The sequence below is a fragment of the Hypomesus transpacificus genome, chromosome 14 (assembly GCF_021917145.1).
Source record: "Hypomesus transpacificus isolate Combined female chromosome 14, fHypTra1, whole genome shotgun sequence".
Taxonomy (NCBI): domain Eukaryota; kingdom Metazoa; phylum Chordata; class Actinopteri; order Osmeriformes; family Osmeridae; genus Hypomesus; species Hypomesus transpacificus.
The window spans coordinates 15274357-15286151 of NC_061073.1; the positions used below are offsets into that span (position 1 = coordinate 15274357).

The window sequence follows — 11795 nt, forward strand, 5'->3', positions numbered from 1 at the left end:
CAGGTCAACTCTGAATTTCTTCCAAGGAATTGAAACATGTTGTCAGTACATGTTGTCTCAACCTTATGCGAGGAAACGACCATTAAGTGATTATTGGTGTTGTGGCACATTGACAACAAGGCAAAGTAAACAAATACTGCCACCACCGGAATCACATCGTCACACTGTAGTCTGAAGAAAGATAAACAAAGTGGGCTGCTAACAGAGTAGAACCGCCTTCCACAGTCCTGCTTCTGTCTCACACTGAGACCATTAGTCACAATGATTTCTCTGCCAGCTGCCATGGTGTTTGCTTAAACCAGCCTCGGAGGAAGGTTGAGCCTCATTTGAATTCTGTCTTCAGTTTATCAGCCCGGTGTTGGGTCATTAGCAGTCAATAAAGCTGATGCAGATATGCGCTTCATAGGTAATGCTCAATGCAAATCAAACCAGTCATAAATCATGGCTTGAGCATGGCTCCAGTATGAACATATGAACATAGGACTGATAGGATTCAAATGGAAGTGTAAAACTGCCTAGTGTATTACACTGCCTAGTCTAAAACTATGATCTTGTTTGCTTATCACAAAAATGCACAACAGCCATTCATTATTGTATTAAATACATGAGTTTATGTATTTTATCATATTCATGTGATTTGTTTAAAAAAATAATCTGAATGATTCAATCTTAATATCCACCCTTAATTCAACTGGTTCTGTGGAATGGAAGCTTTTCATCTTCATTCAAAAAGTAACTAGAAAAAAACATGGTTAACCATTCAAATCATAAAATTACATAACCCCTTCCTGTAACCCTGGACTGCCTGCCTTCTGTTTACAAAGTGCAATGTACAAAGACAACTGTGCTTTAATGAGTGAAAAGTGCCAACACAAGACTATTTCAAGATAAACTATTGATAGACTGTGTGCACAGTCGGCTTTGTTTGTGAATGTGTGTGTCTGTGTGTGTAGTGAGCAAGCTAAGCTTTATGTACTTATGAAAATCACGTGGGGCCATTTCACCCACTTTAAATGCCAACCCAGATTTTGCTCATTTTAAAACTTTGAGGTTCCACTGTTGGTTTTGCTTGTTTGCATATGAAAGCTTGGATGGCTTCACAGCACGGACGTTTCTGCTATCTCATCCTGTGTTATATCCGGACAAATGCCAATGTCCAGAAGGTTAAAGTAACAGTTGCTATCACTTTGTTTATTGGTCTGAGTATACTGTAGGTTATTGAAGATAGTCTCACTATCATAACATAACAGAATTTGCACTGTACAACACATGGTCGAGTCCAAATAGTATAAAAGAGCAGCAGTCATGTTTTGATTAGAATAGTTTTTGCGATTATAATCGTTACAGCACAGTATGATCTGGAAATGTCCCTGCTTCCCTGCATCCTGCAAATGTCCTCAGAGCACCACTAAAACAACGAGCCAACTGCACACAAAGCCAAGGTCTGCCACAACAGTAACTGGATGAGATCAACCACTTGTAAAAAGGGGACTTGGGTGTTTCCACGAGCGACACATTGTGGTTGCAGTGAAAGGGAGTCGGTGGAAATCCGTCATGGCGTACTGTCACCACAGTGAGGACACTGCCAGTTAAAGTGTGGCCAAGCCACATACAATGAGCCTAGAGAAAGAACACAACTGACAGCTGCAAACACTTAGACGCCTGCCAGGAACAAAAACCAGGGGAGAAAACATAATCCTGCCCACTCCGGCTATAATGAGTGTACACAACAATGACTTCCAATATTTTCAGTGAAAATTACACATGGCATGAATTGCTTTTGTTTATTAATTCAATTGATAGGACTAACCAGAATAACAACCAAGGATATTAAGGCAGTTATCTATGCAGTAATAGCTCACCATAAGTAAGTGGATTTTTACATCTGATCGGGGAGAAACTGACTTGAAACAATTCAGTTTCATACATGTAAAATACCATGCATTGAACACTATCACATTAACACAACAAATACATGGTAGACAGTTTTACAAGCCACTTGGCATGCATGAAATAATTCTGTGCAGAAGTAGTATTGTTGAAGTATATCATACACTGAAACATGCTGCCCTCTTCTGGTTGGAAATACAAATACAAAACTGTGAACAAAACAACACCTGTGAGACAGATGTGATAAAGAGTCGCCAGGCTAGCGTTCTTCCTCTATGTGTCTGTTGCTGACAGGAAGGACGTGAGCTTCATGGTCGCAGCCAATCACATCCACACAGCTGGGGACTCACTCCCTGTTCGTGATTCCCTGACCCATATCCTCATCACAGCCACACCAGGAGGGGTGAGAGACACTTGTCTGGCCTTGTCCTGTGTATTAATTGGGGTCAGATGGCTGAGCGGTTAGGGAATCGGGCTACCAATCAGAAGGTTGCCGGTTCGACTTCTGGCCGTGAAGTTGTGTTCTTGGGCAAGGCACTTCACCCTACTTGCCTCGGGGGGAATGTCCCTGTACTTCCTGTAAGTCGCTCTGGATAAGAGCGTCTGCTAAATGACTAAATGTAAATTGAGATTCAGCTCAGACCTGCCTTCACTCAGCACGCTAGTATGCATTAAGGCAAAGGAGCCAGATGTGAAAAAGCTTTGGAGAGAAGCCCCACATACCCTGGATCATTTCCAGAAGGCAGGGAGATGGGCTGATGGTGATTGACACTTCAGACTGTCAGACCGTCACAGTTTTGACATATTGAGAGGTTTTTGGAAGGACCTAAAGATGTGCTTATGCAATGTTTACAGTGATTGAGTGCCCACTTTAGTTTATGGTCTGAGTTTTAGCAGACCATAAGCAGACCATAAACTGATAGTAATTACATTTAATAATGAATCCATGTTTATTAATGTACCTGTTACTGACACTTCCACTTTGTATAACCATCTCTGCTTTTAGCCAGTCGTTATGACGAGTATGTGCACGATTCACAAAGATTTTGCACCTGTTTTGAGCGTCCAATTCATCCAACAGAAATGTCAGGATGTTAGTATGATATGCAGGTATGAAGAGGTTTAAAAAAGCCATCACAATGTTCCATCACTTGTGAAATGATGATCATGTGAAAAAGCAATCACAACACAGTTGCTGATCTCCCCGGGTTGGAGAGGCCTGGGCGGGAGTAGGAGAGACCAGTCAAAACGCAGAGCACTCAATATCACACAGGAGTGAGTTTAATGGCAGCTTCGCTGCTCTAGCCCCTTGACCCTTTCCAAGAGCCCCTGTGTTAGTCACTCACCAGTGCTCTCAAATTGAAACAGAGCCAGACTGGTGGTGGATGAGATTTTAACTCTCTGCTCAAGCCTGAATGAGTGAGTGGAAGCCTGGCTTCTGCTGATCACTGATTGGATGGCCTTGAGTCGTGGTGCTACAATGGCTGAGGGGAGTTGTGATGATAAAGAGGGGTGTAGGGCTCCACTTCTGAGCTGGTGATGCTGCACTGGATACTGCAACACAGTGGGTTGTTGAAAAGCCCATCATTTGTCAGGATGATCAAATGTTGATCTGGTCCTCTGAGCTTCAAACTGTGTTCCTCGTTCAACATTAGAATATTAGTTGATACAGGGTTCCTGCAGGTTTCAGTAAGTCCAATTGAAGATCTTTTTAAGACATTTTAAGACCATAAAGATCGAAATTTAAGACCTACACAACGCATTACCCAAAAAAATATTAAAATCAAAGAAATTCTGAAAAAAATTGAAAAAGCATGAATTCAATTTACAGATAAAGCAATCACATTAGTAACCAAATTAAATTTAATTCAGCACTAAGTACTAGGGGTGGGGTAAAAAATCGATTCAGATATGAATCGCGATTCAGTCTTTTGAATTGAATCAAATCATGAGGTACCAAAAGATTCCCACCCCTAATAGACGGTAAGCTGTACATTTCTGTTTAATAAGTAACAGTGTTGCGGAAATAAATTTTTCTATTAAAGAAAAGTCTACACCTGACTAAATTAAATTTAAGACCTCGGATGAAAATCTGTCAGTTTCTAAGACGTTTTAAGGCCTTAAAAAGGTTCAGAATTGTAGACTTTTTAAGACCCTGGGGAACCCTGTTGATACCAATTATGGCACATTGCTGCCACCTAATGTTCAAAGTTAATTGAGCAAATGTATAATGACAACTAAAACTGGTGATACAAAAGGAATTTATTGAATTCCTACAGTAGAGTACAGTAAAGGCTGTGCAGCTCAGCTCCTAAGATTAAATCTTCACACATGAACAGAGAAAATGTAAAAATGAAACACCTGCTGATTCAAAAAGTTAACCTGAACATGAATTTTGACACAAGGAGAATAATAACAAACAAAGGGGTCATCTTATTGACCTCCCCTTCAACTCTACTTATGTGCCATGCAACCACGTTTGGTTGCCAACCCTAAGTATACAAATGCAAAACATTTTGTTGGTCACTGGGCAATACAACTTAACAAGTCTTTGGCTGAATCATGATACATTAACACTTTTTGTGAGCACACCAAACTATAAAACATGTGACAAAATAGTCTCAGTGAACAATATATACATTATTATATAAAAGCATAGAAAATTGTTTAAATAGTGATACTGCAGCAATATTTCAAAGTTAAATGTGTGGTATTGCACGTGGGCAGTCGGGCATGGAGTGTGTTGCAGAACCATGACCAGGCTGTTACGGCTTCCTGCGTCTGCAATACAAAATAATTTATTAGAAAAAAACCCAATCAAACATCGACTTCTCAAAACACTTTTTTTGCGTGTAGTAACAAGGTAGAACTCACTTAGGATACCCGTGGTGTTGGTATCCTGGCCCCATGTTCGACCCAGCTCTCATCTCCAGAGCGACAGAGCACTGCGGGAGGAGAGAGGGAGAGGACAGTGTGAGAATAGCAAAGTTAACCTAAGGTCTTAACCCCCACATGTACACCCATGCTGGTCGTGCTCTCACCCTGGTCTCCACGTCTGTCCAGTCTCCCTCCACATGCTCATTCTCCTGGGCAGGTTTGCCCTCAGATGACCTCCTCTTGCGACTGCAGGGAGACACAAACAGTCCTCCGTTTAAGGGTGGATGATAACAGAGTGGGCAATGGTGAACACATCCGGGGAGACCTGATGCACAGACCATGTGACCTGATGCATAGACCATGTGACCTGATGCACAGACCATGTGACCTGATGCATAGACCATGTGACCTGATGCACAGACCATGTGACCTGATGCACAGACCATGTGACCTGATGCATAGACCATGTGACCTGATGCATAGACCATGTGACCTGATGCACAGACCATGTGACCTGATGCACAGACCATGTGACCTGATGCACAGACCATGTGACCTGATGCCCCTGATGTGTGGTTTGCTGCTTTGACCCTCCTCTCAGACATTGTGTTTTCCTGCACATATTGGGGGGTGGGAGTGGAGAGGACCCTGTCCTACATTCACACCCACATTTAACTAAAAACTCAGTCATATATAAAACAATTTTTTTGCAATTTGAAGAGGGGAACCAAGCCTGGTTGGGGAGGACTTCCCTGCCCCCCAGAGTGTGTAGTGATCACCAACTTAGCTAAACACCTACCTGGGGCCAGATGGGAGCTCCTGTTTCAGAGTTTCAATGTCAGTGAACTGGACTGCTTGTCCACCGCCTCTGGTTTTGAACACCTCGCCCTGAATGAAAAGAAATAACCCCCCCAAAAATCAGACACCCTCATTGCACCCTCCAGAAAAGACTATCGGTGCGCTGTGTGAGTCAAGCGAGTCTGTGGGGGGTACCTTGATCAGCTTGGTCTGGATCTCTCCATCGGAAGCCACTTCCTGGTGAGTCAGCACATACTTGTCACACTTGGACAAGGCCTTCTCGCTGGGGGTGGACACCTTGATGGCGTTGTGGAGGATGGGCTGCATGACCGTGTCCAGCTCCACGTTGGAGGAGGGCTTGTGGTCCACCCACCTCTCCCCTCCAGCAGAGTGCGAGCGCCTGTGCAGCGGCCGCACCGGAGCTGCAGTCTGCTCAGAAGGAGGAGGAGTCAGCGACAAGTCAGAGGGTGGTCTGTGTGGCTGGTGATCAGATCCAAGTAAAAGGGCCCGTTCGAAACAGATAAGATACAACCTATGATCAGTCAGGTGTTATTAAAGAGGATTGTGTTGTTAGTAAGAAAATCCATTTATTTATGTCTAAAGTGCAAAAAAAACAAAAACATACACGAGGGGAAATATGTTTTAAAGCATTTTCCCCTACAGCCATTCAAACCCACATTTGAAAACCCCGCGAGAACAATACAAGACCTTAGGTCAACTGAGATATTTGTGTGATTCCTCGCACATCTTTACCACCTAAAGCTTCACTGACCCTGTGCGCTTCCTCGCCTACGTCTAGGTCACATGGCTGGGGGCGGGTCTCTGCCTCCCTGACCCAACACCTGCCTCTTCTCCTGTCCAGGCTGGCGGCCTGGACCTGGTCTAGACCTCTAGTCTGATAGGCTGGGTCTGGGGCAAAGGGGGAGTGGCTATCCTGCCTGCAGCTGTCCTGGGAGGCCCTCAGCTCCCAGTCGGAGATGCAGGAGGCTACAGACAGGGAGCTAGCGCTAGGAGTGGGGGAGGAGGGCCCTGGCCTGAACTGGGAGGGGAAGTACACAGGGGCCTGGCTGGGGGGGCACGGCTGAGGAGCAGAGTACAGAGACTGCACACAACACCCAGTTAGTCACACATCGCAGCATGTACACAAACATTAACCACAAGACCAGCTATGGGAGCAATGAGGTACATTTTCTATGGAGGCATTAGTCAATATTAGAGGTAGCAGCATTCAGTTTTAGACACTGGTTCAACAGGATAGAAATACAACAACAAAAACATCACGCTGGAAGTTATCCGGTCCTAAGAAGCGGGTCAGTAGGTTAGTGAAGGAGTAGGACAGCTGGCAGGCAGGGCTCTAGAAGCGCATGTCGGCGTAACGTACAGGAACAGGGGAGGGCGACGCAGATCTCTTGGCAGGAAGTCGGTCCCTCTCCCGGGACGGGCGCTGGGGCGCCTCAGGCCTCTCAGACTTGCTCTCAGTCACGATGGCCTTGAGCTGCTTCAGTTTCTCGTCCTTCACCCACAGCTTGTTCTGCATCTCCAGCTGCTTGGCGTTCACACGCCTCTCCTGTTGCACACAGCAGACCATGGCGTTAAGACCCACACACCCTCACGCGGGGTCAGTGAAGGTTGTGCGTGCGTGTGTCTGTACAGTTCATAGAAGGGCTACAGTACTCACGCATTCTTTCTCCCATTTCTGCTTGGTGTCTGACACCATGCCCTGCATGCGGGCCTCCATGCGCTTCTTCTCAGACAGCTCCCTCAGGAACTTCTGCTCCCGGCTCTCCAGCTCATGCTGCAGGGAGCGCTTGTCTTCCTCGTAGATGTTGGTGGTCTTCTGAAGGATGTCGATCTGGACACGCACACACACACACACACACAGGAGCATTACAGACATGTCAGTTGCAGTACACTATAGCAGTCCAGAGGTTGACTAACTGGGGGGGATGTCTTTACCTTGTACTCCAGCATCTTGGCCTTCTTCTCCAGACGCTCCATCTCAGCCTTCTGGTTCTGGATGATTTTGTCCTTCTCTCCCAGTTTGCCCCTCTGATCATGGATGAAGTTCTCTTTGGTGATGAGGTTGCTGTCCAACTCCTGCAGCATGGACTTCATCATTTTGGCTGGAACAGAGCAGGGTTAAAAAAAGGTATGACCCACTGAATCCAACCCAGGGCAGCAGCTTAAGAGGTGAGGGTTGAACTGGGACGCTCAGTCTCACCGGCTTTGTGGTACTCCTCGGTCATCCTGTGCCGGATCCGCTGCCTCTGTTCCAGCACCTGGATGATCCTGGGCAGGGTGACGTCATCGTGAGGGTCCAGTAGCTCGCAGGCGGGCAGCGGGGGGAAGCTCTGCAGCAGCTCGTTCATCACAGAGGGGGCTGCAGGGAACGACAACAGGAAGTCAAAGATGACAGAGGATACATGCATCTCAAATGACTGCCATAAACTGGTACCAAAGTATAGAACAAACACAATACGAGTACACAATAAGAGGACAGCTTGTATGAAAGGAGAATGTATGATTATTAAATTGCTGGTGCCAGCCCCAATGAACCCCCTGATCATTGATGTTGCATAAAGGCTCTGGGTTTGTCTCTGTTGTGGCGCAGACGAGACAGTCACCTCCGTCTAAAGGGCCGCCTCTCTCTTCCAGACGCCTGGAGAGCTCGTCCTTGAAGGCCTGGTTCTTCTGCCGCCGCCCGGCAGCAAAGCCACAGATGGGTCTGTCCACCGGCCGCGCCACCTCCACTTCCTGGGTCATCTCGGCGAACCGCATCACCAGCTGCACACACAGAAAAACGCTTTCATGAGTACACCGGAGCGAGCGTTTCTCATGGAACTTCGACTGATGGTGAATGGTTTGGATTTACACTGGCATTAAAAACCAAAATAAGCAGACATACCATGGTTTCCTCATAGTCATCCGCTTTGGGATTGACACAGACCACCATCCGGACTTTTCCCTCTCCATCAAAGTAGTTCTTGAACAGGTGTGTCACTTTTGAATCTCTATAGGGAACCATCTGTAAAAAGGCGGAGAATGGTCTTTGCCCTTTTTCTTTCTTTGCACATTTGTACTGGCCAAAAAGGTACAAAAGGGCAAGAACAACAAAATAAAACAATGATTAAAAACCCACCTTATTTGTGCCACACATCTGGTTCTCCCTAAGAACCTCTATACAAGTCCTCAGAGTCATCAGGGACTGGTTGATGTTACCTGCAAACACAGATTGTTGTTAAAGCCTCAGCTCCAGGCGGAACGTGACCTTACAGAGGTGAGAGTGTGGAGCTCCCAGACCTGCTTCTCTCAGGCGGCTGCCCTCGGCCCGAGTCCTGCTGGTGCGCTCGCTGCCTGCCAGGTCCACCAGACACAGCTGACTCACATTCACCTGGCTCTTATCCTAACAGCCAACAGACAAACATGTACAACTTTACACATCTCATAAACAAACTTGGGAGTTTTTCCACCCATTGAAGTGCAGTACCCTTGAGGTTGTTAGTGATGTGTCATAGAGTCGTCTGACCTGCAGGATGTTATCTCCGTCTGCATCCAGGGGGGCCTGTGCTAGTTTGATGATGAACACACTGTGGGAACGACTGGATTCTCTGTTTAGCTGAGTGTTGGCAATCCTCCTTTTCTTTTGGCCTGCAACAAACACGTTTAAAAGTGTTTGGCAAACTGAAACTGATGGGCAACGAGAGAGATAAAGTCTGAAGTACTGGTTGATTTGTAGCTTTTTAACAAGGCTTACCTCTCCAGAAAACCTCAAATGCTTCCTCTGTGGACTTCACCTCAACCTCTGTGCATCCGGCCACATACATGTTGTGGTTCTGATCCTCTCTGAGGATTTTGGATTGCGGAGGTCTACAGCCACATAATACACGAGTGAGTAGTGAAATAAAGTGCAACAATAACAACAAAAAAGAGAGCATACAATTACAGCAAGGACCATTTCTGTTAGTGTTGGGTGAATGCATTCCAGACACAAAATGCTATTAGATAACCATGACAATGCAAACAAAGTATTAAATAGCTGTGCCAATAAAAAGCACATGTAAGCATCTAACCGAACTTGTTAACTATACAACAGCCAAATGCAACTGTAAGACATGTGCTTATTTAAGCTACTCTCACTGGCCACGCACATGAACTCAGTGTTCTGCCTCAGAGGAGTGCCTCCACCATTCCACCTAGCAAAGGAACACAAACATTTGATCTGCAACCTACTCTACAATGACTCCATACAAAGTACCACAGAATGTCAGTCAGTAGGCTATCCTGCATGAGCAGTGGCTTCTCAGTTCAAATAAAACCAGATTGTGATACATTAAGAGGATGAGGTACAAACTGTTGGGAATCAGTTCATAATATATTATCCATTAATGAACAGTGAACACATTAGGAAATTCTTGCATTTGTAACTTGGTTTGATTTTCTTGAGCTTACTTTGGTCTGATTGGCTCAAATGGTGCTTCCTCCAGAAGATCGTAGATGTAGTTATTGTAGATCTCAATGTAGGACACAAACACACTGTAGCTGCTGTCCTCATCAACACCTTCAGCTTTGCAGGCCTCCTCTGGATTGATCATGTCGGCAAACTCCGGATCCAGCCTTTGTCTACAAACATTATAACAAAGACAATCATGAAAGCTCCACAAGCTAGCAATGTCAGACTACGAGGAAGACATTTAAAACGTATCTTGCTCACTTCTAGCTAATGTTATAATGTCAATCTGGGTGGATAAATGATAAAAGGAAAAATATGTATTTTTGATTTTGGGGTGAACTATCCCTTTAATACTAGCTTAGCATATTATAATTTATTTCTTTGAAATAATTGAAACTGGGACTGAAACGTACTTGGAGGAAGGGGTTTTGGGAACAGATGACTGGTTTTCTCTCCTTTGCCTTTCAAGCAGAGCGTCAACCTGAGTCTGGACCTCCATACCATTCTTGTCATCCGTCTTGAAAACCTTGACACACACAATCAGACTGTTACTTACAACCGAGATAACAACTGGTCGATAAAAATTAGATGCAAGGCTAAAATCAAGCCAAAATGTGTGTCTTACAAATCTCTTGGCCTGGTATGGGCCTATGCTGTTGAAGATCATGTCAAGAGACCGGGGGAGAAGACCCCCCTGCCCTGGAGAACCAGTCATTGTAAAAGTCTTCCCACTTCCTGTGACACCGTAAGTAAACAATAGGCCTGCCAATACGGAAAAAAAATATACAATTTAGCATGACAAAACACAGAGATGAGAAAATCTTTCTGCTTACTCGTGGGTTAACCTTGGAATATCAAACAAAACCTGCCTCTCCTGTCTTCTCACCGTTTTTACTATGAATGAGGTCATCCACAAGAGGTTTGGCAACGTCCTCAAACAATTCCATCTGGGATGTGCTAATTCCAAACACCTTCTTGAAAGAATACTGTGTCTGTAAAGGAAATTTGATGTTGTCAAATAAGTACTTTGGACAGTGCTGAAAGACTGATTGTGGTTGTATTTCACAATTACCTCTTTAAACTCCCCATTCCTGTTGGCTTTCAGCCCATCAGGGGCATGCAATTGAATGGTGGTGTTGCTGATTACTTCGATACAACATTCCTCATCTTCTACACCCAGGGGTCGTACACGGCAGTACACCTGACGAGAATCAAAGATAATAACTAAGATAAAGCTACGTAGCTTACCTACAGTAGCTACCTACAGTACAGTATACTATATAAAGCTTCGGTACCCTAACGTTGGTTACTATACTGTTAGATACTCACCCCAACCGGGTCTTTCTGGTTGCTGGGTGGCTTTTTGGGAGCAGGTCTACGTGGGGTTTTGCCCTTACTTAAAATAACAAGACGTAACAACACTGTTAGCTAGCTACACAGGTGGCTAAATAATCCAGCTGGAGTACAGTACTAGTAGATAGCTGGAGCTAACGACCGAGGTACTTCTCTCCACTCGAGCCATCAGGTAGCCATTTACTTAGTAAGCTAATTTAACAAATGTATCAGTTAATTACAAATAGAGTACATCTACAATTGTCTTTTTTGAATGAGTACTCACGTAGGTCTTATCATGGTGAATTGTTGTTGTTTGTTATTATTTCAACTCTTCTTTTCTGAGATCCTTCTCCTCAGTTCCAAGTTCGAACTTTCCCTCCGGTCTCGAGGACAACGGATTTTTCAAATGGACCAATCAGAACAAAGAAAGCGCCATCGACTCGAT

General features: G+C 44.9%; 1 protein-coding gene across 2 annotated transcripts; it reads right to left on the minus strand.

Moving 5' to 3' along the window:
• Positions 1–4134: 4134 nt before the first annotated feature.
• On the minus strand, positions 4135–11762 carry kif23 (kinesin family member 23). 2 transcript variants are annotated; one of them, XM_047033860.1, is made up of 23 exons: positions 11634–11762; positions 11345–11411; positions 11088–11216; positions 10902–11007; positions 10641–10777; positions 10429–10541; positions 10015–10185; positions 9714–9758; positions 9320–9432; positions 9092–9213; positions 8866–8968; positions 8705–8784; positions 8471–8590; positions 8190–8349; positions 7787–7945; positions 7522–7688; positions 7244–7417; positions 6947–7132; positions 5761–5994; positions 5567–5655; positions 4932–5013; positions 4765–4835; positions 4135–4671 (listed from the first exon to the last, which is right to left on the minus strand). In XM_047033860.1, the coding sequence occupies exons 1-23, from the start codon at positions 11645–11647 to the stop codon at positions 4656–4658; spliced, it is 2658 nt and encodes an 885-aa protein (XP_046889816.1). In that variant the 5' UTR covers positions 11648–11762; the 3' UTR covers positions 4135–4655. The 2 variants fall into 2 exon arrangements, with proteins under 2 accessions (XP_046889816.1, XP_046889817.1); XM_047033861.1 differs by lacking the exon at positions 9714–9758 and having other exon boundaries at positions 11634–11761.
• Between the last annotated feature and the right edge of the window lie 33 nt (positions 11763–11795).